A 23,667-nucleotide genomic window follows, 5' to 3' on the forward strand; every position below is an offset into this window, starting at 1 on the left:
CTTACCATGGTAGAAGAATACAGGTAGAAGCATCGACACAGCTGCTGGGACACTGAACTGACAAACCTATTTTGCAATTGAAAATGTTTAATGAAAAATTATTGAAATTTTGTAAAAATTATTTAAAATTCATATTATAACAATCGCCGATTTGCGTCTTATAAGAAAACATTTAAAAATATATTTATTTTTGATAAAACATTTTAAAATTTTTGACTTATCAATGTTCCCAAGCGTTGATGCATCTACATTCTTCTACGATTCTTACCTTTAAAAAAAAATAACTTCCTTTTTTATGGTAATACCATGTTCTTATTAGCGTTTGAAACAAGTTATTTGTATGATTGTACAAATGTACTTTCTTAATCCTATCATGTATTAATTGAAAGAGAGGAGCTGGTAAAACTACCAGTTGATTATAATTTCTTTTCTAAGTGTGCCCGACATCTGCCAATTTTGTGGATGTATTTATTGTCTTGAAAAATAAAAATATTTTCAAAACTATGATTGGAAGAAACCTGCATTAAACAGTTTGAATCATATTTTTCAAAGAAATTATAGGTATTTCATTTATTTTTCGCGTTATTTAAATCATTTCAAAAATTAGGAAGAAATATCAAATTTTGCATAATTCAGACAGGAAGAACCCTACTATCAGAGCTGTATTTTTGCGAACAAGTATGTTGTGTATTTCTTTACTTTTCAAAATGGTAAGAGTCGTAATGGCAAATCGTGAGTAAAAAGAGAATAACTTAGTAAAAAGTTGAAGATTCTAGCTCATATGGTAGTAAAATACAACTCTGAGTCAGGTATGTCTGTTTCAGAACCTGAAGTTTTTTTATGATATCGAAAAATATTGCAAAGCTAGTAAATTCTTGCTACTTTGCCGCGCACTGTTATTATTATTTTTTTTTTTGAATTTCTATATATATTGTAATGGTTCCTGCAATGAAAAACGCGCAATAATTTAGCTTTGGATTTTATATAATTTTTTTAATATTGATATAAAGTATTTAAAATATATTTTAAAATTACACTTATAAAAAATTAGAAAATTTTAAATAATGCTTATTACTAAACTTAAATTAAATAATATGTCCCATGAGATATATTTTATTAAAAATGCTTGTTGGAGTACAGTTGTGAATTTTGATATTTAATATTGACTGAAATGGGAAATAGTTAAAAAATGTAGGTCTTTATAAGCAATGCAATTGTAAGACATAAAAAGTATCCCCGACAATGAAGTACGAATTATTTAAAAAAAGTTTGATTAATGCAATGTGGGGAATTTCCAAGAAAAACAGCTGATTTGTGATATAGTAGGAACATGGTAGAAGAATACAGGTAGATGCATCAACGCTTGGGAACATTGATATGTCAAAATTTTTAAATGTTTAAATAAAAAATAAGTAGGTTTTAAATGTTGTTTTGATGCGACGCCAATTGGAGGTTTTATAAAATGAATTTTTCAACAATTTTTACAAATTTCAATAATTTTTCATTCAACATTTTAAATTCCAAAATCAGTTTGACAGTTCATTGTCCCAGCAGCTGTGTCGATGCGACTACCTGTATTCTTCTACCATGAGTAGGAAATTCAAACAATAACTCAAGACCTATTTGACGCTACATATTTAAGGAACAGATTGTGACCCTATATATGTAGAATCCTTTTTATTAAGCACCAGTGATATAACAAAGTTTTGTGATTTCATGAAATTTCTTAAAGGAATATTTTGGTGGCTTTAAGAGTTGAGCACATTTATCGTTTGGGTAGAAATCATCTTCCTTTTTTAAAACAGTTTAATTAAGCTTAGATATAAGTATGGCGTCAAAATTAAGTATTCCTCTTGTCACAGCTGATTCTCAGACTAGCTGTCAAAATGCGTTATTATCATGGTAGAACTAAGAAGGTAAAGTCATGTAATCATATGTTTACATTTTTTTTTTCAAATATATACATTTGACAACATCTCATTGTCAAAATCTATATTTATAAATCCATGGTATACACACAAAATCAGAGATGGGATTTGACAAGGTAAATTACAGCAAATGCAGAACTGGGAATTCCAAATGAGGTTACCTTTACTTCATTGTACCATGGTTATTGTGATTGAAAACATCGTACGAAACATAAGCAATTTTTGACATTTAGTCTTACTTTAAATACTGGGTACATCCACCAGCTTAATATTGCTTCGTAATATAGCCAAGCTATTTCTGGTTTTGCCACCGTCGCCTTTTTTGGAGTTCAGTTCTAGGTCTCATGGTAGAAGAATATAGGTAGACGCATTGACACAGCTGCTGGGACAATGAACTCTCAAACCAGTTTTGGAATTGAAAAAATCTACTTATATTTGAAAAGACGTTTAACATTTTTTAACATATTCATATTCCTTAGCGTTCATGCATCTACCTGTATTCTTCTACCATGCTAGGACTAAAGGCTAAAAGTAAGTTTAGATTTACGAAATCTACTCATTCTTAAATGTCAATTCCATAGCGTATACGTCAAATAATATCCACTGAATAAACTAATTACGTGACGTATACGTTATGAAAGTGACATTTGAAATCGACTGGATTTAGCAGTTTAAACGTTGTATAAACTACGATTTAAGTTCTATTGAAAGCTAATTTTATTTTATAAAACGCATTATTTAGATTTTCTTTGATGTGAGTGTGAACATAGTTTAAGGAGAAAACTCATAACAAACATGGTAGCTTTGAAATATTTCTTGCAGAAAATTATGGTAAAGGAGTGGGGTTGTAGTTGTCTTTTATTCTTCTGCCGTAAATGCTGTTTATGTGTCTTCACCTCTGATGTACTCTATTTGGCTTTGGAGTAACATAAATCGAAAACAGCAATTTTTTGCATTTTTGTGCATTAGTTTCCTACCAGCCCTGAGGAAATTTAGAAAAAAACTGTATAAGTTCCGCTTCACATTTTTGTAAATACTTATGCTTTTCCCAAGTATAATATTGATAATAATCAAAACAAATAGAGTTTGGAAGGTCGTTCCTTTTTCTAAGAAAATAGGAAATATATTATTCAAGGCTCTATCAGACAATATGTTTTTACATATGTAGTGTCAAAATTTGCATACATCGTGTGATACATAGACGACATTTCAGTTGTGAAATACATGAGTAAATGACATATGTACTTTCGATCACAGTGAGCTATTTTCTTAGGAAGAATATAATTTAATCAAAAGTGTTGTCTGTTTGTTGTGTGAAAATATAAAACACACGGTAGAATCAAGAAGGTAAAGTCATGCAACCATATGTTAACAACTTTTTTTCAAAAATTATTCATTTGAGATGTCAAAATCTGTACTATAAATCAGAGATGGGAACCTGTTTTAATGTAGTGAAATGTGACAAGGTAAATTGCAGAAAATGCGGAGATGGAAATGCTTATTTGAAATGACTTTTCCTTCTTAATTTTACCATGTATATAACATTAAATTTGCGGTAAAAAATCATCCATAAAAGTTTTAATTTTTTTTTTGAAAATACAATGTAATCACAATGTAGCCAAAGAAAATAAAAAAACATATGCATGTGTATGATAGCATGAATTATGAGTCATATGTAAAATGGCCATTTTGACATTCACATATGTAAAACACTTATCGTCTGATAGCAGCTTTAAGAAACTACGCATTCATCATTCCCTCTCTTATCTACATTGCCTACATACTAACTACCCGAAATTATACACTAACTTAACTGCTTAGATCAATAAGTTTGTTATTTTCACGCGATTTCAGATGCACCCAAAGACCGCCGGATGCTCGTAGTGTAATGCGAAACACTGGCTCAATATTTGTCTTACCAGCCACCGGTAAAATATGGTAACTCCGCAATAGTCTTGAGATGACAGTTTTGATTTCCATTATTGCAAAACGATTACCGATGCAGTAGCGTGGACCGGCACTAAAAGCCAAAAAGGCATAGGGATTACGCTTTTCCGAGTTTTCAGGACTAAAACGTTCCGGATCGAATTTCTCCGGATCGGGATAGATATCGGGCAGACGATGTGTTGCAAAGGGGCAAATGAAGATATTACTACCGGCTGGAAGGGTAAATTTCGTTAGCCTCACTTCTTCACCCAATTTCCTGGCTATCAGCGGAACACTGGGATAGAGTCGCAACGATTCCTTGATACACATTTCCAAATAACGCATTTCACGCAAATCTTGCATTGTGGGAGCACGATCATCACTGCCGAATATCCTTTCAATTTCATCCATACATCTCTCTTGGCAATCGGGATTTTGTGCCAGTAGAAATATTGTAAATGCCACAGCCGCACCCACCGAATCTTGTCCAGCCAACATAAATGTACAGGCCTCATCGACAATGTCATCTTCATTGAACTCACTTGGATTACCATCGGATATTTCAATCATATAATCGAGCAGACATTTTTTTGCTGTTATTTCATTGTTCTGTTTCATTTCACGACGATGCTGTATCATTTTTCGTGTAAATTCATCGAGTAGCCGCTTTTGCTTCAGCTCATCCGAAGCCAATTTGGACATTTGATAGATTCCGTCGAAGAGTAGCCAAGGTTTGAGAAAACGCTGTGGTATTTGAATTTTACCTCTGCAAAGAAGTGAGGAAGAGAAGAAATAGTTAAATATAAGAGGTATAACATTGTGACTTAAATAGATATGAATGACCCATTCAAGGTGAGAGCCTGTCAAAAAAGAGCCGTTACAGCTCTCAAATTGAGCGTGTTCTTTGAAAACCGACATAAAACAACAACACTCGTGCAAAAAGATTGTTGGATCCAATCTAAAAGAACTATCCTATCAGAATAAGAGTTCCTGGGGCATTATCACTACAGCAATCACTCGCATCTGGTGGAATACTTAAATCCCAAGGACACCGAAATTTAAGGAGGTAAAGTCATGCAATCATATGTTTCAAAAATTTTTTTCCAAATTTTTCATTTGACATTTTAATGTCAAAATTTATTTTTCTAACTCTAACTCTGTGCATACAAAAATCGGAGATGGGAACATGTTTTCCGTGCAGTGAAATTTGACAATGACCACGACTTATTTGAAATGACTTTACCTTCTTTATTCTACCATGATTGTACCGGGGAGTATACGCATGCGAAGCGGTGTAGGATAAAACAGATCAAAGCTTGATGGTATGCGTACAAAATACTTTGTACATACTTTTAAGTGCGGTTGAGGCGCTGGGGAAATCTGGCAATAAACAGTAAATATTCTAAAATTACATATTACCCAGCCGCCATAAATCTGATCTTGTGCGCTCAGTAAATGTACAAAACCACTTGAATGAAATGTCAAAAAACCATGTAATGTTCTCCATTCAATATAAGAATAGATAAAGATAATTGTGTGGCTGCGATTATGTTAAGTTAGATTAGTTTTTGTAGCACTTAAGAAACATATTTATGAAATAAAATTAGAATTGAAACTACACCCAAAGAATAAGGTTGTTCTTTCTTTTCTCATTTTCTACATTGATCCTTCGAGCATAGAATAGAGAATAGAGTTGACAATCGAAGAGGGAGATTGGACTCTTTTCTCACTTAAACAGTATGTTTAGATTTACGAAATCCACTCGGTCTCAAATGTCAATTCCATAGCGTATACCATGGTAGAAGAATATAGGTAGTCGCATCGACACACTGTTGCTACTTGTAGCTGACAACAGTGTTGTATTTTCATGCCGAAGTCAAGATTTTAGCTTGTATCTTTTATTCGCCTTTTGGACTAAAACACAAATAGCGCTTGCTTGCAAAGTCTGCAAATGGCAAATTATACGGGAAGATTAGAACCACCCTGTAATTCTAAAGGTGGGAATACATAAAGCGCTTATTTGGCTGACTTAAATCATCGTCTGGCTTCATCGGAAATGAACAAAGGCGACTAGGGCCAAAATCGAATTAAGTTAACCTAAAACTCTTTTGTTCCTCTACGAAGAAGCCAGCCGATGACTTAAGCCGGCCAAATAAGTGCTTTATGTATTCACACTTTAACGCCCACGTTAGATTGACAAAGTTAATGTGTGAGTATTCATCTAAATTGTAAAAGTTTTATTCAAGCGTACATTGGAAAAAGTAACAATAACAATACAAAAATATTTTTGTTTTCCATTTGCAATAACTGTTGCGGAAATTACTTTGATGATTATAAGTAGTTTAGAGATTTTTAGGAAAAAACTGCATACGCTATTTAGTCCCGTTTAAAAATATGGCGGCCGTGGTTTATTTCTTCTCGAAGGGGGTAATTTTGGCGGTGTGAAAGCAATATTACCCCCGACAATTTTCTCGCTTATGTTGCTATCAGACCATAAGGGTTTTACATATGTGCTGTCACTTTTATTATCCATATGTATTTCTGGGTGTATGTCAAAATTGCAATTTTACATGTGACTCATAATTTCAACTATCATACACTTGCACGTGTTTTTCATTTCTTTTGGTAAATTATTTATGATTATAACACTTTATGGATGACTCCTTGCCGCAAATTTAATTTTATATGTTTTCACACAAAAAAAAACAACACTTTTGATTAAATTATATTTTTTTCGTTTAAAATAGGGCTCGCAATGATTGAAAAAGTACATATGTACATTGGTAGAAGAATACAGGTAAATGCTTGGGAACATTGTCTTAATTTTTTAAATGTTTTTCATTTTTTCACAGATATGTACATTTGTATATGTTTTATTATACGACGCCAATCGGAGGTTGTTATGATATGCATTTTTAAAAATTTTAATAATTCTTCATTCAAAAATTTCAATTCCAAAATTGATTTGACAGTTCATTGTCCCAGCAGCTGTGTCGATGCGACTACCAGCATTCTTCGATATGTACGTACTTCGCTCATGCATTTCACAACTAAAATGTCGTCCATTTATGGGTGTGCAACTTCTACATAAGGAAAATTTGACACTACATATGTAAAACCCTTATCGTCGGATAGCAACCTTAGGTGTGATTTCTAAGTTCATTTGGGGATATTTTTTGTTTCCAGCGAAGTTACCCCAAATATTTAAGTCCTTTAATTCTCGTTGTGGGAATAGTCCGTTTACACATGGCACTGAATTCTATTTTAGTTTCTACTATTTTCAACAACTGTACAATTACGTTACTACCATGGTAGAAGAATACAGGTAGATGCATTAACGATTGGGAACATTGATATGTCAACAATTTTTAAATGTTTCTTCAAAAATAAGTAGATTTCTATATGTTTTCATATACGACCCCAAGCGGAGGTTGTTATGATATGCAATTTTAGCAATGTTTTCAAATTTAAATAATTTCAATTCCAAAATTGGTTTGACATTTTATTGTCCCAGCAGCTGTGTCGATGCGACTACCTGTATTCTTCTACCATAGTTACTACTAAAAAATAACTATGTCCTAGACGACAATTTCGCTTCTCAAAAATGCAAGTTTAGGAAAATAAATTGAAGGAAATAATTTAAAAATCTGCGAAGGAAATCTGTTTCATACTCACTTTCTGAATGGCGATTCTTCCATATTCAAATCCTTCTTCTTGATTGGTACTCCCAATACGGCCTCTAAAATGTTATACCAATAACACGATTACCATTCGTGTCAAAATATTACGTCACAACTTACCATTCAATATATCAATAATACAATCATTGACAAAATTTGCTATATTGATATTTTGTCCAACCAAAGGATCCAATTTTTCATATAAAGCCTGTGAGGCATCAGCAAAGGTGCCTATAAATCGTTCTAGGATGCTCAAATGAAATGTGGGCTGAATTAGCCGGCGATGGGTATGCCATTTGTCGCCGCTATTCGTTATCAGACCCTTGCCCAAAAAGTTATACATAAATCGATAGAAAAATACTTTGTTGGTGTGCTTTTTCGATGACAATATCATTTGTAGATCATCCGGTTGTAGGACCATAAAGAATGGGAATAACAGGACCCAAATTCGTACCAAAGAACCATAGAGTTCTTTTGCTTTGGCGGCATGCTGACGCATTACTGAAATTAAAGCAATAATTTTAACTTTATTTAATAAAAGTATTACAAAATATTACTTACAATTCTTCTCTTTTAGCAGCAAACAATTACCCATAACGGGAACTGCCGTCGGTCCGGACAGTTTCAGTGATAGAAACACCGTTTTCAAATAGTCGCGAAATGTAAAGAGTATCAAAAGAAACAGTGATAGACTGGCAAAACTCCATAGCTCTGATTGCGATGCTTTTTCAAACTGTAAAGAAAAAATAAAATGCATTTGAAATTAGTAGATTTATAGAATAAGTAAAGTAATAGTATGTTTACATTAAAACTTTTTGTGGAGTTAACCGGCCAAATGCGGATTAATTTAACGTCTATGGCATGGTAGAAGAATACAGGTAGTCGCATCGACACAGCAGATGGGACAATGAACTGTCAAACCGATTTTCGAATTGAAAATTTTGAATGAAAAATTATTGAAATTTGTAAAAATTTTTGAAAAACGCGTACTTTTATAACCTCCGAATGAAGTCGTATAAGAAAACATATAAAAATCTACTTATATTTGAAAAGACATTTAAAAATTTTGACATATCAATGTTTACAAGCATTCTTCTACCATGTAAAATACGTATATATTAATAGTATGTTTACATTAAAACTTTTTTGTGTGGTTAAATTGCAAACACTATTTATTTGTGATTACCAAACATTGCTAATATTTAAATTATTTTTTAATTGATGTTTTGTTTAGTTTCGAGTCACGTTGTAAACACTATTTTATTAGTTGGCATTTCCGCAAGACAATACTAAGCGAGGCATGCCTCACTGATCATTTGCAATAAAACGGTCTGACGATTCTATTTACGTTGGTATTTATTACATAATCATACAATATTAACATAATCATTAATATTAAAATTGCATAGTAACAAATACTAAAATATTTTGTGTTGATTTTTGATACGAAGGAACCTGGTAATTGTCAGATTTAAGCACGTTTAGATGCAACATTTTGCAGGATTTTTTTATACATTATCTTTTGCTTGTGTATGTATATGTAAACAAACATCAGCTGAGTGGCATTTATATCCTTGCAATCATGGTAGAAGAATACAGGTAGATGCATCAACGTTTGGGAACAGCGAAATGTCAAAATTTTTATATTTTTTTTTCAAAATTAAAAAGATTTTTATACTTTTGCTTATACGACACCAAACGGAGGTCGCTATAATTTGCATTTTACAACATATCTTATTAATTTGAATAATTTGTCATTCAACATTTTCAAATTAAAATATTGGTTTGACACTTCATTTTCCCAGCAGCTGTTTTAATGCGACTACCTGTATTCTTCTACCATGGTCGCAATTCACATGTACAAAGTTTGCTGGAAAGAGATATATGTTTTGTGGAAAAGCACAGAGTTGAACAAGGTTAATGTCAAAATTTCTCCGGCCCCTCTTCCGAAAACTCACTATTCTCAAAGCAAGCTTTTGTCATGGTTCCCATGGCAGAAGAATGCAGTTATTCACATTGACACCGCTGCTGGGACAATGCACTGTCAAACCAATTTTGAAAATGAAAAATTATTCAAATTTGTAAAAATTGTTAAAAAATACATATCATAACAACTTCCGATTGGCATCATCCCATACAAATCTACTTACTTTTTGTAATAAAAACACTTAAACAATTTTGACATATCGCTGTTCTCAAGCATTGATGTATCTACCTGTATTCTTCTTTGAATTCTTGCCATTTTGACAATCAGCTGTTATCCGCACAAATAGTTCTGTTCAAGTGAACACTAGGTTAGGTCATATTATCATAAGTTGTTCATGGTAAGGTATGGTAGAAGAATACAGATAGACGCATCAACGCTAGAGAACGTTGATATGTCAACATTTTTTAATGTTTCTTCAAAATTAAATTAATTTGTCAGTGTTTTTAATTTTATGTATACGACGCGAGTCGGAGGTTGTTATGATATGCATTTTTAAACAACTTTAACAAATTTGAAATATTTTTCATTCTAAAATTGGCTTGACAGTTCATTGTGCCATTAGCTGTTTCGATGTTACTACCTGTATTCTTCTACCATGGATTAAGGGGTAAACAAAAAAAATGTGTTTACATACATCTTTCCCAGTGTTAACCGTAATCGATTCCCATTGTCAAATTTATTGTGATTTGATTAAAGATTTGTATGTAAACGTACTTTTAGAGGCGTGACCGAATTTTAACTGGGTCAAAAGGAAGTCCTTTATCCATCGATGCCACGGCAGAAAAATTTAGGTAGATGCGTCAACGCTTGGAAACATTGATATGTCAAAAATTTTAATGTATTTCCAAATATAATTAGATTTTTATATGTTTTCTTACACGACGTCATTCGGAGGTTATTATAATACGCGTTATTCATCAATTTTTACATATTTAAATCATTTTTCATTCAATATTTTCAATTCCAAAATTGGTTTGACAGTTTGACATTGTCCCAGCAGCTGTGTCGATGAGTCTACCTATATTCTACTTCCATGATCGCTGCTACACCAGGTCCGGACAAGAGTAGTCACATGTGCCTTTACTGAGCGTACCTTTACAATCAGGTCAATTTAAAAGCGATGCGATCAGAGACTAATAAATGTGGAACATAAATGTCCGAATTTCTGCCCGGTCCAGATTTATACCTTAACATTTTTCTCTACGAACAACAGTCAAATCATGGTACAACTACCAAGGTAATCTGATGCTATTATACGATTACGATTTGTTTCTTTTATGTCCCTTTATTGTCAAATTTATATTTTGTAGTTCTTCCTTAAATATGGGCGTACGCTGGCAAGAGTTTTTCATTAATTTCAGACCAAATATTTTGTTGTTTTCATGCCTTTTAGAGGTTATAAAAGTCAAGTAAGAATATCGTCTAAAGCAGAAAACTACAATATTAGTCTGATAAGTCGTGTAAGACTTAATTATGAAATGATAGAATGAAACAAAACCATAGCAAAAGTATGAAGACAATATCACACTATTTTTACAAGATATTGCCAGTGTAAAGGTAAGGATACATAAAGCGCTTATCTGGCTGGCTTAAATCATCGACTGGCTTCTTCGGAAATGAACAAAGGAGCCTAGAACTAAAATCGAACTAAGTCAACCTAAAACTCCTTTGTTCATCTACGAAGAAGCCAGCCAAATATGAGCTTTATGTGTTTCCACCCTAAGTTTTCGTTTTAGTACAGAATTCATATATCAGATATTGTCAAGATTTTGACAACAGTTTTCAGCTGGTAGTTCTGCGAATTTGTTCATTAAAGGCGGATTTAAACCTGATTGGAGGCTTACACAATAACTAACATCACCGAAAACGTTTCCTTAAGATGAAGGGTTTGAAATATTTATCTTTATATGTTTCAGTCCAAGAAAAGATAAATAATTTTGGCATTCCTGAGATATGGAATGTACAACTGCTTTTACTTGCCAAAGAAAGCCGAAAATAAAAGAATATTTATTATTTTTGCCACTCGTCATACGAAAACATTTTAGATATGAAAAAGATTTTATTTGAAAAATGACAAGGTCGAGTTCGTCACAAAAGGGTTGCCATGTTCGATTTAGCAAATGAGTTTACCTTTATTGTTTTTTACACGAGTCTAATATTAGAAGTCGCTGATGCTATCGGCGCTCTTATATACGCTAGAATGATGACATTCCTTCTGTGGGCCAGTTAAGATGTCCTCATCTTTCATTCTCAATGCTAAAACAAGGGATTTCTTATATCCATGACGAAACACTCACCTGGTATTGAAGTAATTTGTACAGTATTCGAACTGTCCGAACTTATTGTCGTTTAACTTATTTATTGCGTATTCCCCAAATAATCTCCTTAAAATTGATTTTCTCACAACGTCAAAGCGATTGATCGATTTTGGACGTGTTGTCGTGAACAAACAATAACAGAATAATCTCTCTCTCCCTTCCTAAATAATATGACTTGTTTTTGGGTAATTAAATGAAATAATCCGTTTAAGTTATGAATTCAATTTATCAATTGGAGTATTTTTTTCAAAATGCCACAAAGCTTTGGCATGAGGTACATACATTCGGGCAAACAAAGCGGTGGCTTAACATCTCTAATTACCAAAGAAAACACGCGACGACGTGCAGACAAGTCATTCTACCATAAAACCGAACAACCTAAACTTGACAATGAAATGTGTCAATGGTGGAACGAATATTTGAGAGATTTATTGGTGTTGAGATGTTCATGTTCGGTATTATCTCATGAGTTTTTTTTGTTGTTATTTAAAAAAAAACTCTGACACATGAAAGAATGGGAAATATTATCGGTCGATTATTGGGTACATTGTAAAAATATAAAGTCATCTTATTTCTTCTTTGCGAAAAAAAAAATAAAACTAATTTTTAGACAAAATTTCCTTATTTCCGAATACATCTGGACATCCCTATTTTATAGTTAAAAACTAAATAAAAATTTATAATAAATGTTTTGCAGCAGAACCATGGTAGAAGAATACAAGTGGACGCATCGTCACAGCTGCTGGAACAATGAACTGTCAAACCAACTTTGGAATTGAAAAATGTCAATAAAAAATATTGAAATTCATAAAATCTTTTGAATAATGCATACATAACATAACATCATAACAACCTCCGATTGGCTTCGTATAAGAAAACATATAAAAACCTACTTATTTTTGACAATTTTTTTTAAATAAATTGACATATCAATGTTCTCAAGCGTTGATGCATCTACCAATATTCTTCTACCATGAGCAGAACTTAAAACTAAATCACACAACCAAAATTATTTAAAATTTATTTATGTATTTATTACAAATGTCACACACACGTCAACATTTCAAATTTTGTTAATTGTCCTCCCACACGATTCAGATAAATCATCAGTTTTAAATTATAGACGAAATTCGTTTTCCGGATACCAATTTAGTTATTGAAATTGCCCATGTTTGTAGTTAAGTGTGAAACCGGTGTAATAATTTGGAATGCTTTTTTAATATTTGCTATTGCCTAATTATGGTTGAATCAATATTAATTAGAGAATTTGGAATTTGTCTAGGCTATTGACCTATGGAAGATGGTGAAGTTGTCCATGCTAAAATCGGTAATTTTTTACAATTGTACAAAATATTTTGTACATACTTTTGAGTGCGGTTGAGACGCTGGGAACATCTGGTAATAAACAAAAAATATTCTAAAATTACATATTTCCCAGGCGCCATAAAATACCACATGTAAACAATTCGGCGATCTTGTGCGCTGACGGATACAAAAATGAGTGAGATAATAAAGGTTATGACCCACACGCACAGATATCGATGCGCTCGGACCACTTGAATGAAATGTCAAGCAGCTCTGCAATGATCTCCATTCAATATTGGAATAAATAAGAATAATTGTGTGGCTGCGATTAGGTTAAGTTAGATTAGTTTCAGAAGTACGTAAGTAAGTAACACATTTTTAAATAAAAACTAGAATTGAATCTACACACCCAAGCGGTGCGGTTGTATTCCTTTCTCATCATCGAATAGAGAATAGAATTGAGAATCGAAGAGGGAGGTTGGGCTCTATTCTCATTATTAAAAACATTTATCCTCCGAGCAGGATCCAGAATATAATTGACAATCGAAGAGGGAGATTGGATTCTATTCTCAAACAACGATATAAGAATTTGCTTAAATCTACACGAAAAGAGGCAAGTACATAAAGGAAAAGCAGGTACAATCTACAAGTAAGATTAAAGACATTAGAAGTGACCAAAAAAGTTTTGACAATATTTGATTCAAACTCGTTGCAGGGGGTTACTATGTATTGCGATGTTTAAGGAAAATTACACGAAATTAAAGAATACGAACTCTCTATTACGTTTTCGTATTTACTTTTACATCTAAACTTTGGCAAATCTTACTTACTTAGCTGTGATACTGGCAGAAAACAGCAACATCAGTAGAAATAGTTCGAAAATTAAAGAAGCGACTTGATCGAAAAATGGCTCGTGAGCTGAACAAATCGCAATATTCCATTCGGCAAATATTGGAAAAATGAGCTCGGGATAAAGCCATTGAAATTTCAAAAAGTGCAAGAACTTACACCGCAGCAGAAAGAAAATAGACCCAAAAGAGATAAAGAGTTGCTTCCCTTGGCCGAAAGTGGTGAGCTGCCGAATTTGGTTTTCTCCCATGGAAAAAAGCATTCATTGTCCAGCAGTTTGTAAACAAAAAAAAAAATGATCGTGTTTACTTGCCAAAGAGGTCAGTTGAAAATGTGCACCTTCGGTTGGCCACCAGAACTCAAGCGCCGGCCATGGTGATGGTGTGGGCCGCCGATGGTCGCTCTCCGATAAATGCCGAATATTATCGCGTCGATTATCCTGGAGGGTGTATTAAAGCCTTGGGCACGCAACACTGGCCGCAGACCTTGGACATTCCAACAGGACTCAGCACCATCGCACTCAGCACGCGCCACCCAATAATGGTTACAAAATGAGGTTCGTCGCTTTATTTCCGTTGGACTATTGTGTCTGGAGTATTTTGAAAAGCAAGGTTGACACTGAAAAATACCAAAGTATCGATCACCTCAAGCAAGCGCTTCGCTGGGAATGGGCCAAAATACCGCAGAGCAACATTCGGGCAGCGTGTGACGGTTCCATTGGCCGTTTGAAACCCACAATTCGAACAAATCTAAACATATTTTAAAATTTGATGCTATTTCCGACAGTTTTTGCTTTCATTGTACCACACAGGAGCAAATAGGCCACCATATGTGTCTAGCACCGAACGCCTTCTCAAGCACCAGTTAGTCCGCAGACCACTCCTGACTATTCCCATCCTCTTTGGTTAGCTTCTTCATATGGATACCCAAGTTCTTTTTGGTACTTTTGCCACGTTCGCCAGTGCGTATAAACGGAATTCGACAATGAGCAAGTCTGCGTTTTAGCATCATCATTAAGAGTCTCCAGTTCGAGACGAGTCCTGCCGTTAACCATAATGAGCAGATCATCCGCGTAGGATGAAGGACGTCGAGAGCTCATGAGGTTCCACCTGAGGCCAACCACGTTGTACCTCCGTCCAGATCGAAACACTCGATCCCACGACACAAGCTTTTTCTCCCGAAAGTAACTAGACCAAAGGCCAATTTCTTGGCAATCGATCGTGTAACAGCCTCGTGTGCACGATATCCCATGAAAGGATATCAAAGGCACCTTTAAAGTCGACAAACGACGACAACGACATACTTTACATTTGATCCACTCAATGTATTCTGAAAGTGCAACCATAACTTTTTCAAGCGGTGGAAGAAGACATTTGCCCCAAAAGCAGCGAGAATCACTCCTTAACTTATCTGCCGACATAAGTAGCACCACAACTTTAGCACTTTTCCACGCATGCCGGTACTTCCCTGCCTCATACAGCGGATGCGTCTCTATTGTCCATGCATCATCTTTTTTGTCCTGGATAAATCTCCTCCAATTGTCTTCTTTTCTCGTTCGTCCTTTTACGCCCTGAGGTAATCAAGAAACTCAGCAGTACGCTAAGCCAGGACATCAGCATTGGTAAGTCTAGCCTTTTGGAATAACTTTCTAGGTGACTGAGTCTCCTTCGCATCAGATTTCGCTCACGTTTCATCTTAGGGCGCCTATCATGAGACTCGTCATTAACTCCGCTCATCCACTCGTTGAATTTACAAATCGTGTCATCAACGATCAGTGTCCCAAAGTCCGCTAATGACATAGTAGCCTCCCTGCTCAATAAGCTACTGTTCACTAACATCCCAGCTATCAACAACACACCAACAAAATTGGTAAGCAATCGTTGCTGTCCCATCACGTCAATGTCACTAACTCCCGAGAGCCCATCAAAAGTATACAGATCCCCGGGGCTTATTTAATATCCCAACATCCATTCGCCTAGCATTTCTCCTCGTATGCGATTCTGAAGGCCAGAGGAATGCCTGGAAATCTAGAGAACTACAACGAGGATTGGCGGAGAACTACTCGTAAGGAGTAGTACCGAATTCATACACCTTAAGTGCGGCTCCAACGGAAATATAAATATACAATAGATGATAGCCAACAACATCGACTACTCAATGGACAAACATAACCGCCATTGGCTACTTGAAACCACTGTACGGTCAATGAAACTGTCAAGAACAACTATCGCAGAGTCTCTTACCTCGTACATAATGACACGCATACCCCCAGAAATCCCCGCATACACCCTTCTGTAACATACGGCTCCTGGATCAGAACAATTGCCCAAACTCGTGCACCACGTTCGCAGATCTAATGGCAGAGAACATTTTGATAACAAAATTAAAAGACTGTAGATGTTCGACGGAGAAACAAAATACGAAACCCACATGAGCTGTTTAAACCATTGTTGCCAAAACTATAATATCTAAAAAAATCACCTTTTAAAATGGTTCAACTCTATTAGGAGACCTTTGTAGAAGGCCTGTGTAAGTCAGTTTTCGGTTCTATGAAAAGTCTTTTTTTTGTCTTTTTTGTATATATTACATAGAGAACTTCTTCTGTCAACAAGAAATAGAAACTATATGTCAATTCCTCAAAACACTTGACCGGAAATAGCACATTCTGTAGAAGTTTTTTTTTTGTTTTCTTTTCTTTTTCTTTGACAAACTCTGAACAAAACCTAACGCTGCAAATTATCCATGAACCCGAAAAAACTTGTATCCGATAACATGTTAAAAAAAAATGAAACACCAACAATTTTTTTGTTTATCTTCTAATGTGATGACCATTAGATTATTTGGGTTTTCAATTATGACCCATCCATCCGTCCGTCCATCTATCCCACAAACATACAACATTGCTTGGCTGTTGTCATTGGTGTACTTTGAAATTTTGGTCCACCGCAAGTTCTTGTCAAACACACATACTCGTATTGGGTACATCACAAAACCGATATCATTCATTGGCACCGCCTGACCTCACGCTGCTCTTCCCGCCGGCAGCATCCGCACCCGGTTCTCCTTGGTTAAGAATAACTATTATGGGGTTTTGCTTAACTGCTATTATTGTTTACCTGTTAAATTGGCATATTCCTGTTAATTCCAAAAAAGTAAGTAAATGAATTAGTGTTTGCTTGTTTTTGTTGCTACTTTGTTCGAATGTGTGTGTGTGTGAGTGGGTCGATTATATGCAATTATTCATAATATTGTTAGATTTTCGACAACGGCTACAACAAAAATCACATATTATTATTATTTTTATTCGAAAATGTTTGAGCAACTGACAAAAAGACGTGCCCGTGAAAATGTATAACTTGGATTGGAAGAGAATATAGGTATGAACAAAAATTGAATTTTGTAAATTGTTTAGCTTTCGAAAATCTCAGATCCCAGTCCTCCGTGTGAATTTAAAAACTCCCTTTAACTAAACTTTCAATATTGAATTTTGAACTCGCTTTCATTCCAGAAACGTTTGAGTTGTTTACCAACATCCTGCAGTAATTTATACATTTTTTATAGATTTATAACTTAATGGGTTGTCCAACTCAACATAGGCCAAAATTGCAACACTTAGACTGAACCAATCCATTTTAATCACTCAGTTTTTAAAGTAATATCCTTCCTAATAGTTATTTCGTTGGTTATCATTTCAACCATGCCAGTGGGAACATGGTATACCATAGTTAATTGTTGATTTGTCTGAGTTTATATTAGGCGAGTTTACTCGCGACAAATGTCTCTTTGTGTGAGCGAAAGGTAATGAAATGTGTAAAAATTGCTCCTTTGTGTAGAATTAAGAAGGTAAAGTCATAAAATCATATGTTTACATTGTCAAAATCTATATTTATAAATCCAATGTACATACACAAATCAGAGATGGGAACCTGTTGTCTATGCTGTGAAAATTGAAAAGGTAAATTACAGAAAATGCAGAGATAGGTATGCCTATTTGAAATTACTTTACCTTCATAATTTTACCATGTATATAACTAACAATGAGGGAAAAAGTTTTGATGAAAAACGAAAATTGAAGGGAAAACCTGCCTTACATAAATGCAAGAGACAAGTTCAAAAGACAACTAGCCGCAAGTAAAGGGTCTATTAGATGAAATGTTTTAATCATATGTAGTGCCAAATTTTCTAAAAAATTAGTTTTGACAGTTAGTTTGACAGTTCATTGTCCCAGCAGCTGTGTCGATGCGACTATATGTATTCTTCTACCACGATACATACATACTTTTTCGATCACAGCGAGCCCTATTTTCATCATAAAAATATAATTTAATCAATCAATTATGTTTTTAATCAATTAAATTTGCCTTAAAATTCATCCATATAGTATTAATTAAAAAAAGATAAAAGTGTGTGGTAGCAACAGTTATGAGTCATATGTAAAATGCAAATTTTGACGGACATAAACATGGCAAAACAATAAAGGCAAACTCATTTGATAAATTTAATATGGCAACCCTGTTCTTGGACTTAAACATATAAAAAGAAGGATTCCTAGAAGCACTTGTCATATGTGTACTTCGGGTACCTGCAACCATGACGAAGAAGGTGACAGAGAATCAAAAAAAGAGAAGGATTAAACCCTCCGATTTACCAACTGAGAAATTTTGCCAAAATCTTCACAATTCCTGCAATATGAACTCACTACTAAAACAAAAACTAACGCTGACAATTTCTTGTAGCAAATTTAATGGCAATTTAACTGAAAATAAGAGATGACAATTTTCTTCTAGTAATTTGGAAAACAAGGTGTGATATTGTCTTTCTACTTGTCCTTAGCGGAACCAAATTCATCCATTCTATAATTAAGTTTTACTTGACCTATTAGACTAATATATTAGTTTCCTGTTTAAAATTATATTTTTCTTTGACTTTTATAACGTTCGAAAATACCATTTACCAGCGTTACGCCCATATTTAAGGAAGAACTACAAAATATACATTTGACAATAAAGGGACAAAAAATTGTAATCGGATCGGAATTTTAAATGGATCACGATAGAAGAATACAGGTAGTCGCTTCGACACAGCTGCTGGGACAATGAACTGTCAAACCGATTTTGGAATTGAAAATGTTGAATAAAAAATTATTAAAATTTGTAAAATATGTTGAGAAATGCATATTGTAACAACCTCCGATTTGCATCGTATAAGAAAATATATAAAAATCTACTTATTTTTGACAAAACAATTTTAAAATTTTGACATATCAATGTTCGCAAGCGTTGATGCATCTACCAATATTCTTCTACCATGCACATGGATAATAAAAATGACAGCACCTATGCAAAACACATTCCGTCTGATAATCCCTTTAACTCGCCAAATTTAAATCAGGGTCTCAATTCTTGTTCTATGAAAATTGAAATGAAAACTTTTGTAAAGGAAATAAATGTCAAATGAAAAATTTTATAAAGGAAATATTTTTCATTTCACATTTTTATAGAACAAGAATTGAGCCTCAGGACTTTAAATGAAAGGGAGCTGGAAATCGTTTCGATCGTTCATACGATCAGTCTTTTCGGATGCAAGTTTCTATTTGTGAGATATTTTTTTTTGACAATTTTACAATTTAAGTTTGAAATATCTAAAATTGCTATTTTTTATCACCGTGTTTCTTAAAACTAGATACCATGGAAGTTGTTGGAATAACTAAATCGGAATTTTTGACAAATACTCTGGACGCAATTTAGCCTTGACACATAAGTCTTTTAAAAAATTGCAGTGCGCCTGGACTGAATTTTATTCTTCCTTAGTTTAAAACCATCACCGTTGTCAGAACTTCCGAGTGCAATACTGAATCGAAAAGAGTCCTTATCACAATTTTTAAGTTCTACTTAAGCTAAAATTTGCTTCTTGCAGTTTTTCTTGTCTATTCGCTAAAAGTCCATTGGTCCTTTTTCAAAGCACACCATAAGTACATTTTAAGACACTATATTAGGGATCTTTATTTGAGCACAACACACTACAGTCCTTTAAAGAATTTAGTATTTCCACAGTCACAGATTAAAAAAAAAATATTGTATTTATTGGTTTCAGATTTTTAACAAAATTAATAGTTTTTTTTTGGGATACTAGAATTTTGTCCTTGACTTTTCAGTTCCCTTCGTTTTAATCTCATATTATAATTTTTATTTGTTATATTTTTCGATTAATTACAATATTAAATTGCGTGTTTTTTTATATTTTCTTCAAATATCCATTTTTAGGCATTTAAACTCACCACTTTTTGCACAAACATTTCAATTTTTGTTTCCAAGAAATTTAAATTATTTTTATATTTAAATATATTTTATCTATAAACACTTGCAAACTAAATATTAATAAGTATTGACACTGAAATTCCTTTCGTAATCCGTTATCGGGTTTCGTTATAATTTCTGCAGCTATTCCGTTTTCAGTTTTTGTCTGCTACGTTCAATTACCGAGATTACGTGAGATTTACACCCGCTCAATGTTGTATCTTAAATGGCGAACTTCTAATCTAATATCTCGTATTTATAAAAATCACACAAAAATAGTGCGGCGATGCGCAAGTGTCACCGCCATCACTGCGGCCAACGACGGCGACAGCGGCAGCGATAGCAGCAGCATCATCATTGGGGAAAAAGGGAACAACATTAAACAATTTTTTTGTTAACGACTTTTTGCGTACTTCGCAGCTTTGTTTGTATTGGCGGGCGATAGATGAGAGTGAGTAGGCAAGTACTCGCATATGTTTGTGTATGGGTTTGTTGGGGGAATCGATTTAGTTGAGCACTTGTATGTTTTAAGCGTGGCTCATGGTACTTAATTAATTAGTAGACGATTTTTTCATAAGTAAATTGTTTATGTAAACGAAGAACCAAATTTGGTTTGATTTTGAAAAAATATCTTTCATCAGAATTATTTTTTTCAGGACCCTTTTTACCGAACTCATTTCAATTAAACTAGTAATTTAGATTGTCAATTCTTTTCTTTAGAATTGAAATTTGTGAAAGAAAAATTATTTAAATTTTTAAAAATTGTTGAATAACCTCCGATTGATGCCGTACAAGAAACACACATAAAAATCTAATTATATTGGAAAAAAAAAACATGGGTTGGAACATGGTAGAAGAATATAGGTAGACGCGTCGACACAGCTGCTGGGACAATGAACTGTCAAACCAATTTTGGAATTGAAAATGTTGAATGAAAAATTATTTAAATTTGTAAAAATTGTTGAAAAACGCGAATTAAAATAATCTCCGAATGGCGTCGTATAAGAAAACATATAAAAATTCACTTATATTTGAAAAAACATTTAAATTTTTTTGACATATCAATGCTCCCAAGAGTTTATGCATCTACCTATATTCTTCTGCCATGGGTTGGAACCATGGCAAAATAAGAAGATATTGTCAACACTTTGTCTACAAGTTTTATTTTTCTCCGAATAAGAAAAAAAAAAAAAAAAAAAACATAAACAATGACATCTGATAAGCTCTTCTTCTTTTATTTATTATACCCTCCACCATAGTATGGAGGGTATATTAAGTTTGTCATTCATATATTCTTGATCAGCATAAAATTCTATATCGATTTATCGATGTCTGTCCGTCTGTGGAAATCACTCTAGTTTCCGAACGAATTGAAGTAGATCGATAAAATTTTGCTCAAATGTATGTTATGTCTTCAGAACTTTTGGTATTGAAAATGGGCCATGTAGGTCCACGTTTTGGTATAGCTCCCATATAACTGTACCTCCCGATATTCGGTATTTTGATGGTTTTAGCGACATTTTTCACCGGAATAGTTTCAAATTTGGTATTTGAAATTCGTAATGGATACTACAGCCTAAGACAGAAAATTGTCAGTGTAGATCCACGTCTTCGTATAGCCAAGTTTTAGAAAAAGTTTAGATTTATTGGAATTGGCCACCTTTGGCACGAATTATGGCCTTCAAACGGCCAATGAAACCGTCACACGCTGCCCGAATGTTGCTCTGTGGTATTTTGACCCATTCCCGGCGAAGCGCTTGCTTGAGGTGATCGACACTTTGGTATTTTTTAGTGCCAACTATGCTTTCCAAAATACTCCAGACACTCCGGAGATTTTGGTGGCCATTGTGCGCTGGAAATGAAGCCAGGAACGTCTTTTGTAACTATTCTTGTGGTGTGTGCTGAGTCCTGTTGAATGACCAAGGTCTGCGGCCAAAATGTTTGCGTGTCCAAGGCTTTTATACACCCTCCAGAATATTTTCGTGGTAATATTCAGCATTTATTCTGATACCACTGTCGATTAAGTTTTGGCGCTCGAGTTCTGGTGGCCAATCGAAGGTGGATATTTTCACCTGACCTCTTTGGCAAGTAAATACGAATATTTTGTTTGTTTACAAACGGCTGGACAGCGAATTTTTTCTCATCGGTTCGGCAGTTCACCACTTTCGGCCAAGCGAAGCAACTCTTTAGCTCTTTTGAGTCTATTTTCTTTCTGCTGCGGTGTAAGTTCTTGCCCTTTTTGAACTTTCAATGGCTTTACCCCGAGCTCATTTTTCAATATTTGCCGAATGGAATATTGCGATATGTTAAGCTCACGAGCCATTCTTCGGCCACTGTAACCGTGATTTCGATCATATCGCTTCTTTACTTTTCGAACCATTTCCGTTGATGTTGCTGTTTGTTTCCGTCCACTTCCTTGACGTCGGGCTACGCTACCAGTCATTAATCACGGTAACGAGCGATGGTACGAGACACAACAGATTTATTCACATTTAAATGCTGGAGTGCTCTAACGATAGCCAACGATGTGGTTTTCCAGCAAATATAAAGACATCTAACACTATCCCGCTTGAATTCCATCACGAACAACTTTTTTTCTGGAAAATTCTCACTTTTGGTACGCTTGTAAACAATATAATGAGCTGTCACTGGGATTATTTTAACAGCTGTTGGACGAGTGGCTTAGAAATGACAGTAGTCTGAAGTTGGTTGCAGTTTTTTCTCACCCTGTATATACGGATTAAGAAATAAATCCTAATAACTAGGGTTTATCCGGATAGAGTTGTGTATATAAACGATATATTAATTATGTTGATTTGTTTCGAATTTAAAAAATAAATCCTTATAATGAGGATTAATTTGAATAAAAAATTTTTTTTTGTATGTAAACGTGCTATTAGTCAATCTAGTTCACTGAACGTTTAGTTCTTTCTCCTTCCCATGGTAGAAGAATATAGGTAGACACGTCGACACAGCTGTTGGTACAATGAACTCTCAAACAAATTTTGAAATTGAAAATGTTGAATGAAAAATTATTTAAATTTGTAAAAATTGTTGAAAAACGCGAATTATAATAGCCTCCGAATGACGTAGTATAAGAAAACATATAAAAATCTACTTATATCAATGCTCCCAAGCGTTGATGCATCTATCTGTATTCTTCTGCAATGCTCCTTCCTTTTTTTTAAGAGAAACTCCGTTCCTTTTAGTTAAGCCGTCTTTTCCAGTTCAATTTATTATTTGAACTCATTTGTTCATAGTTCCCATTGTTTTTTTTTTTTTTTTTTTTCACGGAAAAGTTCCGTTGAACTGCATCTCAATTCTCGTTCTATGAAAATGTGAAATGAAAACTTTTATAAGTGAAGGAAATGTCAAATG

At 34.1% G+C, this 23,667-nt stretch overlaps 1 protein-coding gene across 1 annotated transcript; it reads right to left on the reverse strand.

Annotated features, from left to right (window-relative positions):
- Nucleotides 1–1,085: 1,085 nt before the first annotated feature.
- On the reverse strand, nucleotides 1,086–20,506 carry LOC101895233 (probable cytochrome P450 4aa1). The gene is made up of 5 exons (XM_005175977.4): nucleotides 20,271–20,506; nucleotides 8,096–8,267; nucleotides 7,655–8,035; nucleotides 7,530–7,593; nucleotides 1,086–4,620 (listed from the first exon to the last, which is right to left on the reverse strand). Exons 1-5 carry the CDS (start codon nucleotides 20,286–20,288, stop codon nucleotides 3,738–3,740), a joined length of 1,518 nt encoding a protein of 505 aa, XP_005176034.1. The 5' UTR covers nucleotides 20,289–20,506; the 3' UTR covers nucleotides 1,086–3,737.
- Nucleotides 20,507–23,667: the final 3,161 nt, after the last annotated feature.

This window comes from Musca domestica, unplaced genomic scaffold, assembly GCF_030504385.1.
Source record: "Musca domestica strain aabys unplaced genomic scaffold, Musca_domestica.polishedcontigs.V.1.1 48, whole genome shotgun sequence".
In the NCBI taxonomy this organism is placed as follows: Eukaryota; Metazoa; Arthropoda; class Insecta; order Diptera; family Muscidae; genus Musca; species Musca domestica.

Bases quoted from the DNA above. Each gene is read 5' to 3' on its own strand.
- LOC101895233 (XM_005175977.4), bottom strand. The intron at 7,594-7,654 runs GTAAGTTGTGAC...ATAACATTTTAG, and splicing joins TATTATTGATATATTGAATG to AGGCCGTATTGGGAGTACCA. The intron at 4,621-7,529 runs GTGAGTATGAAA...ACTTCTTTGCAG, and splicing joins GAAGAATCGCCATTCAGAAA to AGGTAAAATTCAAATACCAC.